Source organism: Babesia bigemina, assembly GCF_000981445.1.
Source record: "Babesia bigemina genome assembly Bbig001, chromosome : IV".
Classification (NCBI taxonomy): domain Eukaryota; phylum Apicomplexa; class Aconoidasida; order Piroplasmida; family Babesiidae; genus Babesia; species Babesia bigemina.
The window spans coordinates 239-25,347 of NC_027219.1; the positions used below are offsets into that span (position 1 = coordinate 239).

The 25,109-nt window shown below is 48.8% G+C and overlaps 5 protein-coding genes across 5 annotated transcripts; 2 read left to right on the plus strand and 3 right to left on the minus strand.

The window, feature by feature from the left end:
• Nucleotides 1-872: 872 nt before the first annotated feature.
• Nucleotides 873-5,975, plus strand: BBBOND_0400010 (hypothetical protein, conserved; the record flags this gene model as incomplete). Its single annotated transcript, XM_012914237.1, has 1 exon — nt 873-5,975. The coding sequence occupies one exon, from the start codon at nt 873-875 to the stop codon at nt 5,973-5,975; it is 5,103 nt and encodes a 1,700-aa protein (XP_012769691.1).
• Nucleotides 5,976-10,535: 4,560 nt separating this feature from the next.
• On the plus strand, nt 10,536-15,764 carry BBBOND_0400020 (hypothetical protein; the record flags this gene model as incomplete). The annotated part of the gene is made up of 1 exon (XM_012914238.1): nt 10,536-15,764. The coding sequence occupies one exon, from the start codon at nt 10,536-10,538 to the stop codon at nt 15,762-15,764; it is 5,229 nt and encodes a 1,742-aa protein (XP_012769692.1).
• A 924-nt stretch (nt 15,765-16,688) lies between these two features.
• BBBOND_0400030 (hypothetical protein) lies at nt 16,689-17,298 on the minus strand (the record flags this gene model as incomplete). Its single annotated transcript, XM_012914239.1, has 2 exons — nt 16,689-16,832; nt 16,927-17,298. The coding sequence occupies 2 exons, from the start codon at nt 17,296-17,298 to the stop codon at nt 16,689-16,691; spliced, it is 516 nt and encodes a 171-aa protein (XP_012769693.1).
• An 896-nt stretch (nt 17,299-18,194) lies between these two features.
• BBBOND_0400040 (hypothetical protein) lies at nt 18,195-18,449 on the minus strand (the record flags this gene model as incomplete). The annotated part of the gene is made up of 1 exon (XM_012914240.1): nt 18,195-18,449. The coding sequence occupies one exon, from the start codon at nt 18,447-18,449 to the stop codon at nt 18,195-18,197; it is 255 nt and encodes an 84-aa protein (XP_012769694.1).
• A 196-nt stretch (nt 18,450-18,645) lies between these two features.
• On the minus strand, nt 18,646-24,741 carry BBBOND_0400050 (hypothetical protein; the record flags this gene model as incomplete). The annotated part of the gene is made up of 1 exon (XM_012914241.1): nt 18,646-24,741. One exon carries the CDS (start codon nt 24,739-24,741, stop codon nt 18,646-18,648), a length of 6,096 nt encoding a protein of 2,031 aa, XP_012769695.1.
• Between the last annotated feature and the right edge of the window lie 368 nt (nt 24,742-25,109).

Here is a 25,109-nt window from a genome sequence, read left to right on the forward strand (position 1 = left end):
CTCTACATCGCTCCTTATCCACTCTACATCGCTCCCTAACCCACTCTACATCGCCCCCTAACCCACTCCACATCGCCCCCTAACCCACTCCACATCGCTCCCTAACCCACTCCACATCGCTCCCTAACCCACTCCACATCGCTCCCTAGTCCACTCTACATCGCCCCTTTACCCACTCTACATCGCCCCTTAACCTCCTCTAATCGCCCCTTTATCCACTCCACATCGCCCCTTAACCCACTCTACATCGCTCGAATTACCTCGCCATATTACCGCTATGACCTTTATAAACTATAGCAATAACTTGTGCCTTGTCACCCTTTACTTCCCTCCTGACTGAGTCCATCGACTGGTTGATCCAGGTTAGGCATGGGAATGGTGGTGACCAAGGTCTTACCAAGTTGTCTCAAGCTTTGAAAAAGTTGATTGAGGAGGCTATAAGTAATGCTTTTTATAGCCTATGTCCTGATGAAAAAGGTACTTCTACCCCTCCCTCTACTCCATCTCCCTCATCCACTGTCTCTCCATCATCTCCCTCATCCACTGGTTGGACTACGAAAATTGCTAAGAAAATTCAGGGGCTTCAAACTAAGAAATCTGAACTTGAAGAGCGTAAAATTGCCCAAAATAATTACCTCACTGAACAAGATTCCAAGTCCCTTGACTCCCTTCCTACCCAGTTGACGTCTCTTGAGACTGTGAAGAAGCTTGCTGAATTTGCTGAATCACTTACTAATAATACTAAAAATGATAATATTTTAACGCATTTATGTGACGGTCTTCAGACTTTTCTTGGTTACGATAAGAACTCCAAAGGCTACGATGGCAAGGGTATTGTGTACTCTGACCTGGATAGGCTGTGTGACGGGGTGATGGGATTTTTGAGTGGTGTGCTTGAGGGGGTGAAAAACACTCAGACATACAATGTGGGTAAAAATACATTAAATTCGGTAAGTAGCGTAATTAACAAACATCTTTGCTCAGGGCACGATGGTTTCACTAAGCTTCTTCCCCGTCTGACTAGGGAGGTCGAGAAGTACAACAAAGAAGTGAGAGAGTCCAATAAAGCAGTGTCAGAGCCCATTAATGAGTTAATTAAATACGTCAAAGATCGAGGTGAGTTGCTTGGTAGTATTAATAAGTATCAGGTGACGGACAACATTGAGCAAGACGTACTTGACGCGGCGGAGAAGACCATGGCAGAGAAATTGAAGGAGTGTCAGAAAAAAGCAGAAACGTTCAACTCAGTGTTTAATCTTAGTACACAAACAGATATGAAAAATGCTATTAGTTATCTTAATTCCACATTAAGTGAACGTGTACGTGTAGCGTTGAGGGCGGTGAGCCATGAGACGGAGAGGCTTAAGACCATGTCAGGTAAGGAACGTAAGGACCTTGATGGTCTGCAGGCGAAGATACAGAGCGCACTGAGTGCACTTGGAAATTGCGTCAACGATAAAATACAGAAAGATATTGAGAACCTGGTGAAGCAGCTCAAGGAAGGAGTCAACACTATTTTGAAGCACCTGAAAGATATCGATGGCCGGCTAAGGCAGTACGTGCAGAAATTGGAAGAGTGGATGGAGAGCGCCAAAAAAGAGATCGATAGAATAAGGAACGAGGATGTTAAGAAGATACTTGACGAGACGACTGACGGAGTGACGGGCACGAAGTACCTAATTGAGAAAGATGCGGAGAAGCTGATAAGGTGGAAGGAGAGTCTCAGTGATGAGATACAACGTGTGAAAAAAAAGCTTGTGGAGTTGGTGCAGCAAGCGCTTAAGGAGGTAGCAACAATGAACAGGGCGGTTCAGATGGACTTATATTTGGTGAGTGTCGCCATAAATGATGAAATAAGGAAATATGTTAGCCAGTACGTTAAGAAGATTCAAGCGCAGATTCTGCAGATCACAGATCAAAGAAATGGCCTCCAAGGGGTTGAAACCAAAATAGTGAAGGAGTACGCTGAAAGGTTCAAGGAAGGTTCGCAAGGGTTTCAAGCCATAGTAAAGGAGTGGATTGATGGAATTTTCAAGAATAATGGATTGGTTAAACAGTCACTTGCAGAGTATATCAGAATGAGTAAAAAAGGAGGCTACACATTAAAACAGGAATATGTCGATGTTAATGCTGCAACACTTACGCAGGATAAATCTCTCAGAATTGCCACAGCAATAAAGGATGCGCTTGATATATCAATAGAAAACGCCCAAATTGATGGTGACAAAAAGAACAATGTAGAAGGGAATATCGGAGCTGTGCACGATTGCATCATACAATTTGTAGTGCAGCTTAATGATAAAATTACACAAGGGAAACAAGATTCTGGAGATACGAACAAGTTGGTGTCCAGCCTAGTCGATGCTTTCGAGCGAACTGTGTCGCAAAATGGTGACACGCATTCCACAGCCAGAAGCTATCTCATACCTGCAATGGCCGCCGTGCTATCGGCGCTATACTCCAAAGCTAACCAGGCAGCGGAGGAACTACAGTCATTCACCGGGGACGGCGAAGGAGGGGACAACATCGGCAAAAATCTCGACACGGCGCTCGATGTGGCACTCAAGCTGAATGCCGGATTAACTACGGCACTCACCGAATCTGGCCAGCACGGTTACAACACCGCCAAACCTTATCCTGGTCTAGGCCCAATTGAGCTAGACGCCAATATTGCAATGACGATTAATAGGGAACTTGAGGAACTGTTGCCACAAGCGAAAGGAAGCGATGGAAGGGAGGATGCAAAAATTGATCTAGAGAAAGTCAGAAATTTTATCAATTACCCTACATATGTCAAACAACCAAAAACGTCCACCGAAAATCCATCTGAAGGCCAACTCCCAGAGTCAATCGGCGCCATTAAAGAAGAAGCTGCCGGCATCTACATTACTCACATAACAGACGGTCTGACGACCCTGTCCTCTGACCTCACGAAACACCTTGGAGTTATCATGGATGCGATAACTACTACCACCGATAGAGTGAAATCTAAATTAGACGATTTCAAGAACAAAAAAATCGGTAACGCCGCCCATAGCAAACCAGCACAGAAAGATACTCTCCAAGAACTGCATTGTAAATTTCTCGAGCTTCACAAATATTTCGAGAAAAATGCCCTTAAAACCGCTGAAGCATTCGCTGCGTACGCCGACAGATCCGGCAAAAACATCATCGATCCCCTTAAGCAACACGTCAACAATGAGGTCAAAAAGGCTCAAGATAGTATCATTGCCGAAGCCAAGAAAAACTACATCTCCTCCATTCAGTCGCTGCTCCAGCGATTTGCGTCCAAGGTTCACAGCGAGCTGGAAACGTTGCCCAAATCCATTGAAGACGATTTGACCCTTGGCTTCAAGGGCTTCATGGTGAAGTTCGAGCAACATTTTGTTGACACTGTTAAACATATTCAAAACATATCGTCGAAATCCGCTGTACAAACCACAGAGAAGGGAAGGAAAATTTACCCATTCAGCCAAGCTGTACTAAAGCTTAGGACCGCCTTCAGTTCATTAATGAGCCATTTGGAATCTCAAGAAGATTTCACGTCTGACTTCGAGCGGGTTAAAATGGCAAATAGCGTACTGGTAAATCTACTCAACAAACTTGCGACGTCTCAGCATTATGACCACACGTTTAGTAATGACCTCGATGAATTGAAGAAGGTGATCGAGGGGTTTAAGCCTTCGACGTACGGCGAAGCGAAATGCCCACTGCTGCTCAATACTCTGAAGAACGGTTTCACGACTTTGGTCAGTGAACTCGACAAGGCGTACATCTCCGCGTACGACAGTGAGACGTTTTCCGATGATTTGGTTAAGGAGGACAACACTTTGACTAAATATGGCAAGTATTACGCCAAAGTGTTTCTTACCGCATTGCGGACTCTCGACGTATCGTTGTATGGGTTGAAGCATGAGTGCAAGAGTCTGACGGGACAAAAAATCAATTCATCCACCGATCTCGGAAGATTGTTCGTGCGCCTCGGCTTTAAGGTTGCGGAAGAAAATAGAGAACACTGGGAGCTGCAAAACAGAACAGTCATAAGCGGCCAGTACGTTGCCAACAGACTCACTTGGAGAGTCAGCGGCGCCAATGACAACCAACACCTTAAAATTTGTGAATCAAAAAAACGCGATGATGATTACTTAAATGTGTTTGATATCCTTAGATGCCTAGTAACTCACGCCAAGCAGTACTTCGAAGTGTGCCACCAAGCACTCCGGCCCAAATCACGTCTGCCGTGTAATGTTAACGAAATGCTTGTATGGTTCACCGGCCTCCCACATCACCCCGTTTACGAGGAGTTGATACAGAACGGACTCAGTGCGCCGTTTGAGAATCCATCTAAGCAGAGAGTCGTGGACGACGACGGCCTTGAGCTGACGTTAACAGACACGCGGGTGGAATCCATGACAGCGCATCCAAGCAACATTACGTACAACAGCGTGAACACAGCGTTGCAACATCTGTGTACGAAATCTCGCGATCTGCTCACCACCGTCATGGGCCACGGCAACGCCGAGACAGTGTACGCCGTCGACTTCCACACAAACACCTTCAACCTCAAATATCCCACTTCCGGTGAGGAATGTCTGCAAACCATTCTCGACATTCTGCGTCGTATGTTGCCGCCACTGAGATACCTGTATTACCAATGCAGTCTAGGCACAAACCACGGTGGATGGGCGCAATGCCTATACGGCAGAGATATCAAGACGAGCAAATGGCCATGCAAAAATCACTCAACAGAGCAACCAAAATGCCATCCAACCGACGAAGTAACGTGCCAACCAAATTGCCAGCCAACGTCTCCATTAATGTCATATCTGGGTGACTGCTTAATTGGTCATTTGCCGCACAAGCTGACTTCCATCGGCTGCCGGTCCGTATGCTCAACGTGTCCATCTGTCGCTAAACTCGGAATGCCATGCGTCACTCCCCTCGGTTTCAGGGCGTTTTCTGGGTCGACCAAAACTGGTAGAGATATATATGAGATTTTGAGGCTGCTTTTTGGTAGCGGTCTAGTCTCGTCCCTTCTGTGCCTTGCACCCATCCCGCCGAGCACGCTGCCTGAGCACTTCCAGTTTGCGTTGGCGTTGACTCATGTATTGCATAATACGAAAAATGCAACTGCACAGGCTGTCACGACAGCTTTCAACACATCAACCAACGAGGTGTCCATTGATCTATATAAAGAGCCAACCAAACTTACAGGTGCGCTTAGTGCCGCTTATGGCAACAGTCAGAGTAGTCACAATGCAAGTAATCATATTCCCAAATCGGCTGATATGTCGAGCCTCGCGATGAGTCAGTCATGTATGCTTGCAATCGAAGATAACGTCCACTGCGGACCCTACCTGCAGACCCTATTCTGCGACACGTACTACTACATCGCAGCTAAACATACCAACGTGTATCTCTCATGGGCCGTGTATTTACCGTGGACGCTGTATGGCTATTTGAAATCATTATTTGATTCGTATTGCAGTATCTCTTGTCAAGATTGGGGGTGCAGCAGATGTGTCGACGGCATTTCTTGTAGACCGGGCAAACACGGCGATGGATACAGCTGTAGGTGCCGATCGCTAGTGGGATGCCGCGGTGTGCTGAGCACTTTATACGGATACGGCTTTACATTTGGCGACGCCAAAAAATTGCTGTCTGATGATCAAAGAAGATACTGCCGTAACCTCTATTCGCAATTGCAAAACGTTCTAAAATCGCAGCACTTCACCAAATTATTTGCGGAATGTGACAACTTCATTTGGACCATCAGACAACCGTTCACCTACTTGGTTCTCGCACTCTGGTCACTCTCCCTCTTCTACCTCATCTGCGTAATGGTTGGCAGACTGGATGTGCTCCACATACGCTCACACCTGAGATCACCATCATCGCACAGGATAACGGCGCAATCATTGTTGGCTGCAGCGCAAGTCGGAAGGCTTGCCAAGATATCGTATCTACAACCGTAATTGTATTCACATTTGTAATTCACACAACTCACCTAGCATCACCTACTCACCTAACCGACAAACGTAGTCTAATGTCTCGAATTACTCTAGCGGCAACCTGTGAACTAGGTAGCACATGAATTAGGTGATGACTGAACGACCAAGCTAAGTGCTAAGCTGGCACCCAGGCAAAGTGGTAAGCTGGCACCCAGGCAAAGTGCTAACCTAGCAACCAGGCAAAGTGCTAACCTAGCAACCAGGCAAAGTGCTAAGCTGGCACCCAGGCTAAGTGGTAAGCTAGCAGCCAGGCAAAGTGCGAAGCTAGCAACCAGGCTAAGTGCTAAGCTGGCAACCAGGCAAAGTGCTAACCTAGCAACCAGGCAAGGTGCTAACCTAGCACGCTGGCAAAGTGTTGACCTAGCACCCAGGCTAAGTGCTAAGCTGGCACACAGGCTAAGTGCTAAGCTGGCACACAGGCAACGTGTTGACCTAGCAACCAGGCTAAGTGGTAAGCAAGCAACCGGGCAACGTGCTAACCTAGCAACCAGGCAAAGTGATAAGCTAGCAACCAGGCAAAGTGATGAGCTAGCAACCAGGCAAAGTGATGAGCTAGCAACCAGGCAACGTGTTGACCTAGCACCCAGGCAAAGTGCTAAGCTAGCACACAGGCAACGTGTTGAGGTGGCACCCAGGCGAAGTGCTAAACTGGCATCCAGGCAACGTGCTGAGCTAGCACCCAGGCAATGTGATAAGCTGGCGGATGAACCGTAATTTGGTGGGTGTTGTAGCACGTTGATTGCCTGGTGCGTTGAGTTAGGCGTTGACTGTGAGAGGTGTCTGCGTTGCTCATTGAGTCAGTGTCACGTGAGGCTGGGTGATTGGTCGCTAACGTAGGCGGTCGTGAGGGCCGCGGCGGGTGACCAAAGTCGTGTGTTGCGAGTCACTGGCAGGGTGGCGTAATCTGCGTTGGCCTGGTTAAGTAGCGTTTATAGGCGGCAATGTAGCGATTGTTAATATCACATTTAGGCACGTAGCCGACGCGCTCCGCCAGCATGGCGCCGATACCGCGGCTCGTAGCACGGTGCTGCTGCACTGTGGGAGATGAGCGCACGGGTCGCCGCAATGTTGATGGCGTTGCGAATAGTGAATAATTTAGAGTGACAGTTGATGCTAGTCACATGCGTCGCGTCAGCCGCAGCTGTGGTATCCCGGGCAGCTTGGGTGTCGGTGGCCTGGGCTGGGGGGACACAGGGGTGAGGGTAGGTGGTGATGAGGGGAGTGAGAGCGGCAGTGGTAGTGTTGCAGTTGGTGAGTGCTGCTTGAGTGATTGATGTTTGCAGGCTGAGGGGACTGGGAGTGGCAGTGGTAGTGTTGCAGTTGGTGAGTGCTGCTTGAGTGATTGATGTTTGCAGGCTGAGGGGACTGGGAGTGGCAGTGGTAGTGTTGCAGTTGGTGAGTGCGTTGCTTAGGTGATTGATAGTTTGCAGGTTGAGTGGACTGGGAGGGGCAGTGGTAGCGTTGCAGTTGGTGAGTGCTTGCTAGGTGATTGATATGCTTGCAGGCTGAGGGGAGTGGTAGCGGCAGTGGTACGTGTTGCAGTTGGTGAGTGCGTTGCTAGGTGATTGATATGTTTGCAGGTTGAGGGGACTGGGAGCGGCAGTGGTAAGTGTTGCAGTTGGTGAGTGCGTTGCTTGTGTGATTGATACGTTTGCAGGTTGAGGGGACTGGTAGCGGCAGTGGTAGTGTTGCAGTTGGTGAGTGCTGCTTGAGTGATTGATATGTTCGCAGGTTGAGGGGACTGGGAGCGGCAGTGGTAGTGTTGCAGTTGGTGAGTGCTGCTTAGGTGATTGATATGTTCGCAGGCTGAGGGGACTGGTAGCGGCAGTGGTAGTGTTGCAGTTGGTGAGTGCTGCTTGAGTGATTGACATGTTCGCAGGTTGAGGGGACTGGGAGGGGACGGGGAAGATGTAGTAGTTGGTGAGTGCGTTGCTTGAGTGATTGATATGTTCGCAGGCTGAGGGGACTGGGAGTGGAAGATGACGGAAGGGACGCCGTGTCTGCAGTGTGGCAATGGATGTAAAATGCTGCAGAATTGTAATTGCTGTTACTGGTGCTGTAAACTTTGTGATAATTACAACTGCATATACTGTAGAAACTACTATCATGAGCGCGCAACAGGCTACTCGAAATACAACTGTAATGATACGGGATGTGCTAAGTGTATCAGAAAAACATGTCAATGTGAGTGTTGCAAACAGAGACGCTCTACATCCGCTTCATCGGAATCCACCCATTCTGACGCTACTCAATATGTCATCGTTGGGGAGAGTGGTTCCTATGCTCACACATACGCGGATGACAACTACTCCTCTTTATCCCCCTCCGTTCTCCCCATCATCATCGCCCCCGTCGCCCTCATCATCGTCGTCATCTGCGTCATGATCTACTTCCGCATCCGGCCGTTCCACAGGGTTCGGTATCTACTGCGCAGCTAATCACGACAACCTAACTGCCAACTGACATCTAATGTTCTAGACAACGTAATGCTTGCGTTTATAATCAATCACCTGAGCAGTGAGGTGAGTACTCCACCATCCCCTTCCCCCTCCGCCATCGCCGCCGTCATCGTTGCCATAATCGTCGCCATCATCCTGCTCGACCTGTGCATCTTCCGCTTCCCGGTGGGCCGCAACATCCGCGATTTCCTCGTACGCAAAATACCCTTCTGCATCGCGTTTTACAGCTGATCTAGAAATTTACTAGCGTTAAAATCGTCATCCATATCCCACCGATCACATAACTGCCAACTGACATCTAATGTTGTAGACAGAGTAATCATTGCGTTGATGACCAATCACATGAGCAGTGAGGTGGCCATGATTTCCTCCCTACTCCGCCATCGCCGCCGTCTTCGTTGCCCTCATCGTCGCCATCATCCTGCTCGACCTGTGCATCTTCCGCTTCCCCGTGGGCCGCAACATCCGCGATTTCCTCGTCCGCAAGATACCCTTCTGCATCGCGTTCTACAGCTGAACTAAGCAATTTATTGGTGCAAACATCGTAATCCAAATCCCACTGATCACCTAACTGGCAACTGACATCTAATGTTGTAGACAGTAATGATTGCGTTGATGATCAATGACATGAGCAGTGAGATGGCTACTTCCCCCCCTGACCCCCAAGCCATCGCCGCCGTCATCGTTGCCATCATCGTCGCCATCATCCTGCTCGACCTGTGCATCTTCCGCTTCCCGGTAGGCCGCAACATCCGCGAGTTCCTCGTACGCAAGATACCCCTCTGCATCGCGTTCTACAGCTGATCTCAGCAATTTGTAAGCGCAAACATCGTAATCCAAATCCCACTGATCACCTAACTGCCAACTGACATCTAATGTCTAGACAACGTAATGACCGCGTTGATGACCAAGCACCTGACCAAGTTAATGGTTACAGCAGAGATGACAGTGACACAGCAGCGATAACAGTGGTGACCTAGCAACTGACCAATGCCATAACCAACGTGGTGACCAACGTTTTGACCAATGTGCTGACCAAAGTGCTGACCAATGCCATGACCAAAGTGTTGACCAATGGCACGACCAACGTGCTGACCAAGGCCATGACCAAGATGCTGCCCAATGCCATGACCAAAGTGGTGACCTAGCACCTAACCAATGCCATGACCAACGTGCTGACCAACGTGCTGACCAATGCCACGACCAACGTGGTGACCAAGGTGCTGACCAACGTGGTGACCAAGGTGGTGACCAATGCCATGACCAAAGTGGTGACCAAGCTGCTGACCAATGCCACGACTAACGTGGTGACCAACGTGGTGACCAATGTGCTGACCAATGCCATGACCAGAGTGGTGACCAAGCACCTGACCAATGCCACGACTAACGTGGTGACCAACGTGGTGACCAATGTGCTGCCCAAATTGTCGACCAAAGTGCTGCCCAAAGTGTTGACCAACGTGTTGACCAAAGTGTTGACCAATGTGCTGACCAATGTGGTGACCAATGTGCTGACCAAAGTGCTAACCAATGCCATGACCAAGCACCTGACCAAGTTGATGGTCACGGCAGCGATGACATGGTCACGGCAGCGATGACAAGGTCACGGCAGCGATGACATGGTTACGGCAGCGATGACATGGTCTCGGCAGCGATGACATGGTTACCAGAGTAGTGATTATAATCCACTCCACATCGCCCCTTTACCCACTCTACATCGCCCCTTTATCCACTCCGCATCGCTCCCTAACCCACTCTACATCCCTTGAATTACTTCGCCATATTACCGCTATGACCTTTATAAACCATTACAATAACTTGTGCCTTGTCACCCTTCCCTTCCTCCACCTCTTGCCACTGCCCTGACCATGTGCCGCCTAGGGAGCTTGACAAGAAATTTGGTAAAATTTAAAACCTTAAAACCACCTCAAATAACAACCCTAATAACATCCTTAATAACCTCTGCTCTGGCCTCGAAACTTTCCTCGGCTTCAACTCTGAGTCCAAAGGCTACGACGGCACTGGGATTGTGTACTCTGACTTGGACAGGCTGTGTGATGCAGTGATGGCGTTTTTGAGTGGTGTGCTTGAAGCGGTGAAAAACGAAAATGAAGTGACAACTTACTATTCTAAGATGGATAAAACACTCGAAAAAATTAAAGACAGTATGCACAAAACTGGCGGATTGTCTGCGGCCGTTGAGGCTGTGAGCGAGGCGCTGGGGGAGTGGGATGGGGAGCTAGATAAAAAAACTAGCGCACTTAAAAAATCATTAGAATACTTAAAAACAGAAAAATTTAATAATATGCATGATTCACTTAATAAACTTAATGCTGTATATGGTGACTCACTTAGTAAGGTGCCTGTGTTGCTTGACGCCTGCATCGCTGATGCTGGGTGGATCTCGGGAGCGTATGATGCCGCGGAAAATGAGTACGAGAATCTGGATCCGACGCTTAGAGATAAGTTGAAAGATGCGTTATATAAAATTAAGTTGCAGGTGAAATCGTTCGAGGCGGCGGCGGCGAACACGGAATTAAAAGACGTAGTCGACTTGGCTGGAAGTGAGTTGCTAAATCTCAAACAGAAGGTGGATGAAAGAATTGATGAGCGTATGAATGATGTGAAAATCAGATTGGGGCATGAATTCAAAGTTCAGATACACGATCCTCTAAATGCTGTAAAAAAAACTTTAACGTCAGTTGATACAGACCTGAAAAAATGGATTGACCGTGCCACGGAGATTGCAAAGTATGGCATTGAGCAGTCTAAAGCTATATTGAAGGAGGTTACAGAGCAGTCAGGGACTAAGAAGGCCGGAGCTGACGCGGAAAAATGGAGGAATGTTGAAAAGGCCGCGTTGCAGTTGAAGCAAAAGGCGCAGAAGCTCTACGACGCGGCTAGTACGGCTAAGAAAAGTGTTGAGAGGTTGGTGCCGGAAGCGCTCTCTGATGTGCTTAAGCTGGACAGGGCGGTTAGGACTGGATTAAAGACTACGAAGGATAAAATTAAAGGTGCACTGAGAAAGTACATTAAGGAGCAGCTGCTGGGAACCATTATGAAACAGGTTAAAAGCATTGAAGGTGAGAGAGAAGAGGAAGGGTTGCAGGGAATCATGACAAAGGTGGCAGAGTACGCAAAGAAGTTCCAAATAAAAGGATTAAATAAGGGTTCATTTGGAGAGATAGTACAGGAATGGGTAGATGATAGTCTGGGAGAAGAACCCGTTAAAGGCTGGTTAACAAGTTATTTTGAGCAAAGGAGTAGATTCAATCCGCCTTATGATGAGTGGGACAGCAGCGGGAGAGATAATGAAGAACGCACTCGAAAACTGGCAGGTATAATTGTTCGACAACTCGAAAATCAAATTAGTCACGCCGTCAGTATGGCAGCACATTTCACGATCGAAGGTAGCATTCAAGCGTATGTTGATGCCGTTCAGACCGGGTGCAACGAATTTGCGAAAAACCTTGGCGAGAGGATTAAGTCACAAACCAAAAACAGGCTGCTAGCCAGTACAATAGCAGGTAATATTGAAAGAGCTCCAGATGGCCTAGTCATGAACGGCAATACAACCAGCGATCAACATCTCACATTTGCCGTCGACGCTATTCTCCATCAACTCGTCGGTATGGCGATGAAAGCTGGAGAAGCCATCGATTCGTTCACAGTGGATGCAACCAAAATGAGCACTAGCGTCAATGACGCCCTAAAAGTAGTTAGGAGTCTTTGGAGTAATATCGATCAGGCGACTAGGGAATCCGGTATTGGCGTTAATGCCATTTACGTCGACGACGTCACCGAACCTTATGATCTAACTCAAAGTGTTGAAGGCATTCTTCTTGGCATACTTCGAAATGATTTTGGCTTGGATAGCGACGGTGACGGCAAAGTAGATACACTTGTTGTTAAAAACTTTGAAGATTACGATGGATTGATTAAGCAAGCTACAGTGCCCCGTATTACGAACGACAAATTTCTTGGCGGAGACTCAACCGAAGGCTCTCTTTGCAATAAGATTGGAGAGATCAAAAGGGAGGTGGCCGGAACGCATCTCATCGATGTTGAAAGTGGCTCCACTCTCGATTCTGGTGATCGTACCGACAGCACTAAATTTTACAGTGACAGCTTCGGCAACATGCTCACCGAAGTCGAATCAAGGCTCGCTGATCTCATGTCCACTATCAAGAATCTGGCCGAAAATTCAAATATATCCGAGGAACGAGACCAAAGAAAAGGTGTCAAGAATTATTTCGAGGAGCTGCAGAAGATGATTCAGACTGAATTTGGGAGCGAAGATAATAAGCACCTTGATAAAATTAAAGAACGTATTGAAGGCATCCTTAATACTAACTCAGATGGAAACTTGAAAGATATAGTCTCCAAAGCCACGCAATTCAAAACAGAGGTCATCGACAAGGAAGCTGCCGCGGCCATCAAATCGATTAAAGACTTCGTAGATAAACAGGTCGCCGATAAAATTAAGAATATACAGGGCCAAGCCCGAACGCTGTATCACAGTAAGATTAGCGGCATATTTAAGACCATGAAAACGAAGGTGGAAAATTATATATCGAACGTCAGTGAGATTACCGGCGAAGATTCGCGCACCGGCGTCAAAGGCCTGCTGAGGAAGGTGATGGATCATGACCGGAAGGGTAATGATGACACCAACATGCTTAAGAAGTTGAAGAATAACGCATCCGTAAAATCATTATCATCGCCCCTAAAAGCTTTCCTCAGGCCCATCCTCACCCACGTCGAAACCGAAGTAAAGACTGCGGACTCCACCTCTTCTAACAAGCAGGAGAATGAATGCTCCAACAAGGTCAATCATATCCACAGCCGTGTCAGCGCACTGCTTCGTCACTTCTCCAATGGAAACAGCAAGTACAACTTCGACGATACCTTCGTCACCTCGCTCCTCAATCTCAAGTCCTCCCTCGCTGACCTCTCCGCCCCGAGGTTCTCCGGCTACGAGCATCCCCTGCTCCTCGACTCTCTTAAGGACGGGTTAATGCGATTGTGCGAGGAGTTGGATAAGTCGTATGTGAACACGTACTCTGGTCAGACGATTAAGTGGGAGGAGGAAAGCAATACGGACAAAACGTATTGCGCGAAAATCTTGGTCACCATCATGAAGATATTCGGTGACGATTTAGCACTGCTGAAGCACGAATGTGAGAACGGTTGGAAGGAGAGCAAAATATCCCTGCTTTCCCAGTCCGGCAGGTATAATCACCTAGGTAATTTCCTGAGAAACTGCGGATACGTAGTGACCAAAAAGGATGGCTCGCAAAACGGGGAACTGCAGTGCTCTGCCAAAATGATTGGGAAATCCATTGTTAATAAATTTGGCATTACCGTAGTGTCGAGATATGACAGTCGTCTTTTAATGGAAACTCTTAAACTTCTCGTAGATCACATCAGCGATTACTACGAAACTTGCCACCTCGGCACATGGCAGTCGAAAACGTATCCATCGTCAGTATACGACATGCTTCGCTGGTTGTCCGGCTTCACGCATAATGGAGTCTACCAAGCATTATCGTTCAACGGTTTCGAGGAGCTGTTCGAGAAGCCGGAGGAAGATGACACTATTACGCTTGAAGCAGATGGCATCACCGGCACAAATCTCAACGCATTGTCGCTGTCGGCCTACCCGCACGACATTAAACCATCTAACCTAACCGCTGCTCTAACAGATGTTTGCAACCACTCCCACGCTGTCCTAACAACCATCCTAGGTCATGGCCATGGTGAAGGTGTATACGCCTGCGAGTTCGATACAAATTCAGCTGGACTAGTGTATCCCGCAGACTTCAACACAATGGTCTGCATGATACGTGATATCATCAACAGACTATACGGTCAGCTGCAGTTCTTATACCAACAATGTAAATACGATACTGCGCTAGGTGGCTGGCTTGACTGCGAATATGGCCAATGCGTCGGTGGCGCAAGTTGGCGGTGCAACGTCGACCAATGCGTTAACCTAACGTGCAACCAAAAGGGTGGGCAAAGGGCTAACCAAAATGGTAATCAAAAGGCTGACCAACGATGTCAAGAACACCCTAAGTGCGGTGTCAAGTCACCACTGCAGTCTTTCTTAGAAGATAAATTGCCGGGGTTCCTACCGCACAATCTGAAATCAGAAAGAGGAAAACTGGAGTGCTCGCTCAAGAGTCACGGTAACTTACCGTGCATTACGCCGATGGGCTTCTCAGGGATAAGTCAGATGGCATCGCACAGAGCTACTGGTCAACGTATCGTCGATGTGCTTGCTGGCTATTGTGGCACTCACACGTCTCCCCTCACTAGGATTTGCGGCTTATTTAATTGCATATTACCTAGCGCACCTAAAACGCTCAGCGATATGTTCGGGTTCTATTACAGCTTCCTTTATGAGTGGGATCAAAAGAGTAATCGCAACAACAAGCGTATTGAGAACAGGGAGACGGCATTTAAGTCGAAAGTCAGCGAAGCTGATTTCGAAAATCGGAGCACGAAGCTGGACATTACCTCCATGTTTGGCAGTACTGATCATAAATCTAAGACTGTTGAAACATCGCATCTTACCGGCGATCTCTACTCTCTCGTCTGTTGTAACCCATCGACCAATTCAGCGCAGCCATGCGGCGCATATCTTAGACCGTTATGCTATGATACCTGTACCATGTTCTCGAAGGAACACGCCGACAAGTACCTTTCATGGATTGTTTACTTGACGGAGACATTCTACACCGCGCTCCAAAAGTTGTTAGAGGACTGCCGGAAAACGTGCGGTGCGGATGCAAGAAAATGCAAAATTGGTAAATGTAAAAAGGATTGCGGAACCAAGGAACATCCACTTGCTCCATCTGCGAATCACAATGGCTCATGTGGGTCAATAGTGGAGTGCGGGTACATTCGTCCTACATTCTTCAGATATGGTTTCACACACGATAACGTTGCCAGCCTCAGCGGTGTATCAGGTGACTCACATAAGAGGACCTGCACAGATTTCTGCGCAGCATTGCGTATTGTCACCAAAGAAGGAAATGCCCTCTACGATATCGTTAACAAAACAATTCCCGAATTCCTTTGGACTATAAGACAGAAATTCTTCTGGACCACTGTCGCACTTTGGTCACTATCCCTCTTGTACCTCATCTGCGTAATGGTTGGCAGACTGGATGTGCTGCATATCCGATCGCACCTCAGATCACCGTCATCGCACAGGATAGCTGCGCAATCATTGTTGGCTGCAGCGCAAGTCGGAAGGCTTGCCAAGATATCGTACCTACAACCGTGATCATCGTCACATTTGTAATTCACAGTAACTCACTTACCATAGTTCACCTACTCACCTAACCGACAAACGTAGTCTAATGTCTCGAATTACTCTAGCGGCAACCTGTGAAGTAGATAGCGTTGAGATTAAGTGATGACTAAACGACGAAGCTAGGTGCTAAGCTGGCATCCAGGCAAAGTGCTGACCTAGCACCCAGGCTAAGTCCTAACCTAGCACCCAGGCAAAGTGCTAAGCTGGCAACCAGGCAAAGTGGTAAGTTAGCACCCAGGCAAAGTGCTGAGCTGGCAACCAGGCAAAGTGCTAAGCTGGCACCCAGGCAAAGTGGTAACCTAGCACGCAGGCAACATGTTGACCTAGCATCCAGGCAACGTGGTAAGGTAGCAACCAGCCAAAGTGCTAAGCTAGCAACCAGGCAAAGTGGTAAGCTAGCAACCAGGCAAAGTGCTAACCTAGCACCCAGGCAAAGTGCTATGCTAGCAACCAGGCAAAGTGGTAAGCTAGCAACCAGGCAATGTGCTAAGCTAGCACCAAGGCGAAGTGCTAAGCTAGCACACAGGCGAAGTGTTAACCTAGCACCCAGGCAACGTGGTAAGCTAGCACCCTGGCTAAGTTATAAGCTAGCACACAGGCAAAGTGCTGAGCTAGCACACAGGCAACGTGCTAAGCTAGCACCAAGGCGAAGTGCTAAGCTAGCACACAGGCGAAGTGTTAACCTAGCACCCAGGCAACGTGGTAAGCTAGCACCCTGGCTAAGTTATAAGCTAGCAGATGAACCGTCGGTTGGTTGTTGCGTTGAGTTGTGCGTTGACTGTGAGAGGCGTCTGCGTTACCCATTGAGTGAGTGTCACGTAAGGCTAGGTGATTGGTTGCTAAGGTAGGCGGTCCGGAGGGCCGCGGCGGGTGGCTTAAGTCGTGTGTTGCGAGTCACTGGTAGGGTGGCGAAATCGGCGTTGGCCTGGTTAAGTAGCATTTATAGGCGGCAATGTAGCGATTGTTAGCATCACATTTAGGCACGTAGCGGACACGCTCCGCCAGCATGGCGCCGATACCGCGGCTCGTAGCACGGTGCTGCTGCACTGTGGGAGTTGAGTGCACGGGTCGCTGCAATTTTAATGGCGTTGCGAATAGTGAATAATTTAAAGTGACAGTTGGTGCTAATCACATGCGTCGCGTCAGGGCAGCAGTGGTATCCCGGGCAGCGTGGGTGTCGGAGCCAGGGCTGGGGGGATACAGGGGTGAGGGTGAGTGTTGATGAGGGGACTGGGAGCGGCAGTGGTAGTGTTGCAGTTGGTGAGTGCTTGCTAGGTGATTGATATGTCTGCAGGTTGAGGGGACTGGGAGCGGCAGTGGTAGTGTTGCAGTTGGTGAGTGTTTGCATAGGTGATTGATATGTTTGCAGGTTGAGGGGAGTGGGAGGGGAAGATGGGCTGGGGGACTGACGATAAGTGTAGTAGCTCATGTACGCGGGTTGTGTGTAATTGCTGTCCCTGGTGTTGTGAAGCTTGTAGGAGTAGTAGTGGCAGGTGCAGTACATGTGAGCCAAACTACCAGAACCGTGTGGCTAGCAAGCAATGCCATCCTTCGGGATGTGGTACCGCAAATTATCATACCTGTACCAACAGCAGTTGTGGATGTAATTGTTGTGAGCAAAAACGCCGTGTCTCCGGTTCCTCCTCTGCCGGCAGCGCTCATCGTCAAACCTCCGCTGCACAGCCTACCACCACTTTCCCCGCCCCTTACATCATCGCTCCCATACTCATCATCATCGTTATCTGCGTCATGAGCTACTTCCGCATTCGGCCCTTCCACAAGGTCCGTGATTTACCGCTTTGCATCGCATTTTACAACTGACGCTTTGTATTATCGCACTTATCGCACAGCACTACGAAATAACAGCACACTGCTTCATTAATAACTTTTTAGAATCTTTTTCGCTATCACCCAGTGCCCACACTGCCACTCATGGCCTGACCCGGGTTTATCGTTTCCCTGTCTAGCGTCTCACCCACCGGCGTGGGTTGCCGAAATTTGTTGCGCCATACATTATGTTGATGCGTCATAGTCATGTAGCCACTCACGATTTAACCCGTCCCCTCGAAGCTATCTTGGTCGGTCACTCATCCATGCTGATGGCATCTCGTCTGCCCGGCATCATAAACCCTGGTCGGATAAGTTCCGCGCCGGTGCTGATTTGCCGTCCGTGATGCTATCATTATTTTCATAATCTTGCTTTCCATCCTGTTCAACCTCTCCAGCCGATCCCAGCCTCCTGATGAACGCAGCTCCCTATCTCCGCCTTAACATCCTATCGTTTCCGCCTCTTCCAATCCCTCGACAATTCTGCCCATTATTTCCTCACCTTTTACACTGCCATAGTCTCCTCGCGATACCCTTCTCGCCTCCTTGCCTCACCCAAGTCACTCCACCCCTTCATTTCATTCTCTTCCTTGCCTCCCTGCTCACTCCTCTCCCCTTCATACACGTCCACTTTCCCTTCTGCTTATTCCCGTTCGCCTTCCTTTCACGCACCTCAGTGCCCCTTGCGCCACTCCTGTGCACCCTCTTACCTCGCAATTCGCCTGCCTTTCTGGTCGGGCCCCTGACCTGTCTGGCACCGTGTTGGCCGCCAACTGGGCTGTGAATCGTGGCGTATGAATTGCAAAATACTACATCGGTGCACATCATTTACGTTATGAACACTCCGATATGCGACACTATTGACGCTACATTTCAATTTATTTCTGCAATTACTTTTCCTATATGTTGTGTCTACACGACTAGGCACCTGTGGCTGCAACTGAGACCATGAAGATACGAAACTAATTTTTATGCTACATGAAGCATTGTTGTACGTGCAATACTCGTAATCATTTAGGATGGTCTATGAGAGCATCGGGTCATCGTCGAAGTAGTCGACGCCGTACAGTGAGAGCATCTTGCGTCCCTTCGTGAGTAAGGCCTTTACGTCGATGCGGTGTGAAGCCGTGGAGCGGATAAGGTGTGAGCGGATGTGGAGCACGTCCAAGCGGTAGATCATCGTTTTGGCGAAGATGAGGAATGCGGCGGACCACAGTGCGATGACCAAGTAGATGAATGGCCCACGTACCCTGTAGAGGAACTCGTCCATGCAGGTTATAAGCTTTCCGATCGGCCCGCCGTTGACCACTTCTTCCAGCTTTGTGATGACCTGTGAACATGTCAGTGATGACTGCGATATGCCCTCCGATGGCGTGAGCCCGTGTAGGTAGAGGAGGGGCATAGCCATGTCACACTGGTTGAATGATTTATTCCCGGAACATGTATGCGTCTTGAAATCATATCGCAGCCGATCCAGTGAGTCTCGGAGTACATCGGCCAGGTAGACCGTCCAGCTGAGGTATGTCTGGGCGAAGGCCGGGGAGTACAGGGCATATGCCCGGTAGGTGATTGGCGACAGAAGTTTAGGACCGTTGGAAGTAACACTGTCGCAGCCCAGCAGTGTCGACAGCGTCCCGGCGTGGTCATTGTCGTGTTTGGAGACAGGAGACTCGGGACGCCGTATATCCCGCACCGCTCGTAGGTCGTGAGCCTCGAAATGATCCCAATTGGGGTAGAGCGCTGGAGGCTCGGTGATGGCCTTTCCTAGGTCCGTCAACGTCTGATCACTACCACTGAGCAACTCACTCCCGAAATGATCAAAGAACGAGATCAGCTCTGCTGTAGTGCGAGGTGTCCGTCTGCTAAGGCAGTTGAGGTAGGAGCACAGTGTCAGCAAGGGGTCTTCATCGACGCTGCAGGTGGCAGACAGGATGGAGGAAATGACACTGCCCTTTTGCGATATATTAGGCAAATCCTTGTCTTTAAATCCCATCTTGATGCGGCTCTTGAGGCAGATGTTACATGGGTCGAAAAAGTGGGTGTGGAAGGTGGAGTCCCAGCTGTCGGTCAGGAACGCCTGGAGGGGAGATTGCTCCTTGATACCACTGCTATACTCATAACTCTTCCACCCACCACGGAATTTATCGCGACCACATTGCGACCTTAGGAACATCAACTGGTGGTGCGCGGCGTAGACATAGTCACGCAGCTGGCAGAGAAGCCCGTCGGGGTCAGAGGAGTAATAATAATTGCGATACTCTGCATTGAACTCGGGAATTGAAGTCTCGTTCGAAACGTCTCTATGTTTAAGCCTGTGTAGAACTTTAGCCGCATAGTGACACGCCGCGGTGAGGGTTTGGGAGATCTCGTGTGAGGTGACGGTTGTAAGATTCCTGGTGACTAAGAGCACATTAGTAGGCAGGAAGGAGTCCGTATTAACATCATCCAAAACTACATCAACATGCTTCCGAATAAAACCAATGTACCCTAATTCGACAACGCCGACCAGCCAATAGAGCATTTCTCGGACCGTTTTGGGAGAATGCAGATGATCGGTGACTGGGGGAGGGGTTACGATCGGAGGGATGAGATTTTTGGAATGCTCGGGGACGTACCAGGGAGCTTGGCAGACGTTTGGGTTGTCATCAAACGGGGATTGCCCGGGAAACACGGCCAGGGGGGTATACATTTTTGCACCCTCAGCATCCTTCAGCGCAAGATCATCTAAATCGTCAACTTTAGGGCGCCCTAATTTCGGCGCAGCATGGATATATTCAGGATCATACTCCGCTAAAGGCTGGGACGGGGGATGCTTCAGCACATCTATGAATAGATCCACACTGTCTTCCGTATTAGATCGCGTTTCCTTTGTTTCATCCGACACATCATTAATTGCATCGTAGTCTCGATGAAGACCGACGGGTGGGGTCAATGATGGAGTTGCCGGAGAATCTTCGCCATAATTTGCAAAAGTCGGCTTAATTATATCGAAGATGACATTCGGAGCTTTGTTGGTTGCCTGATCCTGTAGTGCATTGGAATTTGCGTCGCTTAAAGTATCATCGAACTTCCCAACTTCGAATGAAATTTCTATGTTCGGATCCGGCGGCTGAACTATTGAACTCGTCCCAACCCCTCCAGGTACACTTCCATCTGAATCAGAAGACTGTACAGTGGTCGCAGGCATCTTTGTAGCGCTTGAACCCTGCTGTGAGCCTTGAGCACTTTGTTGATTATCTTTCGAAACCAACTGGGCATTAGGTAGCTGAATCGGATCAGAACCAAGCGAGCCAGTTGGAGAAGGTACTGAACCTGATACACCTGAATGTTGACTGATCGCAGCGGCTTGAGAGATAACATCCGATTGAGCTCGACTCGAATTGTCCTGTAAACCCTGATCCCCGCCATCTGCCTTACCTGGCTGAGAACTTGGGGCAGGGATTGTAGTAGGGCTGGTAGCGGAGTCTGGGGAGGAAGTCGCTTGTGTGGGTTCTTGTTTAACACCCTGTGGATCTGAGTGACCTGGCTGTGGCGATGGCTGCAGAGTCCCTGCGCCGGGACTCCCTTGATCACCGTTGGACCCCGGTGCGACTGGATCACTATCAGTATCAGAGATTTCAGATGACGAGGACCCTGGAGGTTGAACACCTGAACCTTGAGGTAAAGCAGGCTCTTGAGTTAGGGTACTATTGTTTTTTGAACCGGTATCGCTGTCACTTGGCGTATCAGCAGTGGTGGGTTCTGGAGCACTGGGGGGAGGTGGCGTAGGAACAGACAGCGTCGGACCTGGCTGGCCTTGCGACGCATTATCATTATTGTCAACACTTTGTTGAGCTTGTTTTCCTGCAGCATCAGCTCCACCCGCTGGATCTGAAGCATCATATTGTGAAACCGTTGTAGTGCTTTCGTCGCTTGTACCTGCACTTTGATCATTTGAATTTCCTTGAGGCGACGATTGGAGTGTAAGGGCCGGACTAAGCGGTGAACTATCACCAACGGATGATGTAGAGGTTGAGAGTGCATCACTTGGATTGTGCAATTGCGTAGGAAGTTGAGAATTTAAACTGTCCTGTGGTTTGCCATCCGTACTTCCTGCCGCCTCCCCACTTCCAGGATCAACGCCCTGGCCAGGTAATTTCATGGTTGTGCCGGTGTCTGATGTGGTCGTAGAACTTAATCCATTTTGTTGACCGTGTTGAGAAGACCCCTGATTACTATCCGGACTAGAGGAACCAGAGGGAGCAAGGACACTCGAAGGCTGAAATACTGAATCTGTTACACTTGGGGATTGAGTGACAAGAGTGTCTGTAGAGACAGCAGGCTGTCGACCTGAAGAAGCATCACCCTGTGAACTCCCACCCGGATCACCTAGAGGAACAGGGGGTGCAGGGGCTGCAGAACTGCGGGAAGAAGCTGTCGGCGAATGCGCTGGCTGAACTTGAGGTTCAACAGTCAACGTCGGAGTGTCTACGGCATCTGGAGGTGCAACAGTCTGTAAAGCCGGCTGAACCACTGCTGATATATCCGCGCCGAGGTCACCTTGCGTGCCAGTTACTTCAGGTGTTGCAGCACTGGAGGGAGAGCTCGGGGATTGAGACATATACGTCGATTGAGTAACATGCTGTTGCGTCAGAACAGGATCTTGAACTGATGAGTCAGAAGATGCAACAGAATCGTTACCACCAACTGCATGAGGGCTTTGATCAGCTTCAGACCCTTGCGGGTTCTGATGATCGCTACCAGGAGACACAACTTGAACAGACGTTACAACTACCGGACTTGGAGACTTTTCCGTATTTTGATTATTGTCCTGCATCGGATTTACTCCCAGTTTGCCGCCGTGGATGGGTGTACCCTCAAGTTTATTAGTTCCTTCAGCTATTTTAGGCGTAATAGGCTCTGGCACTCTAATAACGGGAACTTTCTTCTCCGGAACCACTTCCTTGGGTAGTTCAGGAACTGCAGTAACATCGTGGCTAGCAGGTAAGGGTTCTAGCTGTGCTGGGGGAGGAGGGTGCGGTAGGGACGTAGAACTACCTGTAGAATCTGATCCCCCAGTACTACCCATCTCCCCTGCCGTACCATTCCCTCCTATGCCATCACCGCCATCCGAAGCAGCTCGATGAGTTGTGGGATGTATAGCAGCGGCACTCGAGACAACTCTATCGGTCGGCAAGGTTTGACCATTCGGGGGGTTCGATACAGAAGAAGACACCGACACACCTGGTTGAACAAAAGGATTTGAACTACGCGCCTGGTCATTTGAATCACCGGAGGTGCCGCTGCGCCCAGGAGTAGCGGGAGTATGAGATGAGGCGATATGGCCTGGTTTTTCTTGGGGACTGACAGATGGAATGTCAGGCTCTTGAACTGTTGTTGTCGACGATGTAGCATGATTTCGACTCACTGAAACACTTGGCGCTGGAGGCGCTTTAATTTCTACGAGCTGTTGAGGTCCCGCCACTTGTTGACTGGAAGAGTTATCAGCATTTTGAGGTTGAGCAGCTTTTTGAGCTGATGAAGCTTGAACATGGGAAAGCCTGGAAGCTGTACGACTCTGAGCCACTGATTTCACTTGAGTGGCGCTACGTTGGGCGCCACTTCCCCTGCGATACCCTGCCCCTCCACTTCCTTTTACCCGTCTCGCACCAGACTCCATCTGGCCGCCATTTCCGCTATTTCGATTCCCTCCGGCTCCTCTGAAACCTTGAGCTCCGGATGAGTTACCTGTTGTGGGCTTGGGTGGTGGCGCAGGTCTGGCAGGTCTCGGGGGCCTAGGCGCAGGCGCCGGCCTAGGTCGTGGTTTTGGAGGCGGAGCTGGAGTACATTTCTCACCATCCAAAATCGTTTTAAGTTTTTTTAGCCCACCATTTTCATCGCTGCCAGTAAGCGTCTTGATTACACTTTCCCAGTCGTGTTTCAAACCCTCATACGGTGCAGCCATCTGTCCAAAGCTGATGCTCTCAAACGTGAATCCGTATGGAAAGAGATTGTATGTGAAATGTGGTCCCAGGTCTGCGTAATACTCCATAAGCTTGGAGGCGCCATTTGTATATCTGGTCATATCGAAAAGATCATAAGCATTACTAAAAGGCTTGATTCCCGTCATATTTTTAATGACCTGTTCCATATTATGTCTCAACCACTGCGCTGTAGCCTTCGCAAAATCTTGTTTTTTCAGCTCTCCAATACCCCTTCCATAGCCGGTGAAGGCAAAGCCTTCGTTCTTGAAAATTCTGCCGAATTGTTCTTGAAGATGTTCACAATGACGCTTTAAAGATTCCCAATCTATGGTACAATTCCTGCTTCCCTTAATGCTCTCTTCCAATTTTTCTTTTAACGCTCCGCCATTATTCTTCTTTGCCTCATCAGTCACAATCTCGCAAAACCTGTTTACCAATGCAAGAGCATTCGCCGTGTTTGGTTTATCTGCGCCTGAACTTTCAGATAACACTGAAGTGGCGAATACATCACGGAAAAATTGGTCATCATGTTTTCCAAAAATGGCTTTAAGGTCCGTTACCATGGAATAACCACGGGAGTAACCGCCCCAATTATGACCGTATTTTATTTCTCGTCTAGTGAAGCCGCCGGGTAAAATGCCACCGTACTCATGTGATTTATTCGAAAAAAGATACTTATTAAGATCACCTCCATAATCATACCCAAAATGTTTCCACCATGCCACTTCGTACCCAGGCCAGTTTTCCTTCCACCCCCCTCCTCCGAGTGGCACGAACGTATAAGCCACGCAATACCGCAAATAATAAATTGCAGAGAGGAACTTGGGGATGCACTCCAACAAAGCTTTGACAAGTATATCTGCGTCTCTGATTTCCGCATCGCGGGACATTGAGGCTCCGGATAGAAACTGCTGTTCAGGGACGTAATCATAAACCAATTTTTTATAAAATGTATCCACGTGGCCCAGGAAGGTAGACAATGATGATGCGATTTTACTTTGATCGAGATTATTATAATATTTTGCAAGTTTTTCACGCAATCTGCTGGCAACATGTGATTGCATATCCTTTCCCTTCCCCTCGGTGTTCAACCAATGCAGAAATATCAAACAGTCGCTGAGACTAGTGAGAATGATCCCGCCTTTTCGCGCCGCCATCGTGACTTATGAAGCCGTCAACAAAATTCAACCAGTCGCGCTACGCTTACAAAAAGGCAATTAAACCGTCCATACTGTCTGATATGGATGCTACGACCTGTATCATCTCTACAATGACCACCCACTACGTGCACTCAGGTAGACAGCGTATCCAAACCGCAAGGTGGGCCGAGTGACATGGTTAGCTCCTCCATCGTCAGACCAAAACGAACCTCTATAAACGCAGTGAACGATGACATATGCGTGTCCACTCAACCCTGAAAAATACGTGGACGAGCAGTGAATTCTGACAAACCTCCCTCCGACCTGGAGTCAGTCAGTCAGCCAGCCAAGGGTTCCAGGACAACTAAATCGCCAACACTGTTACA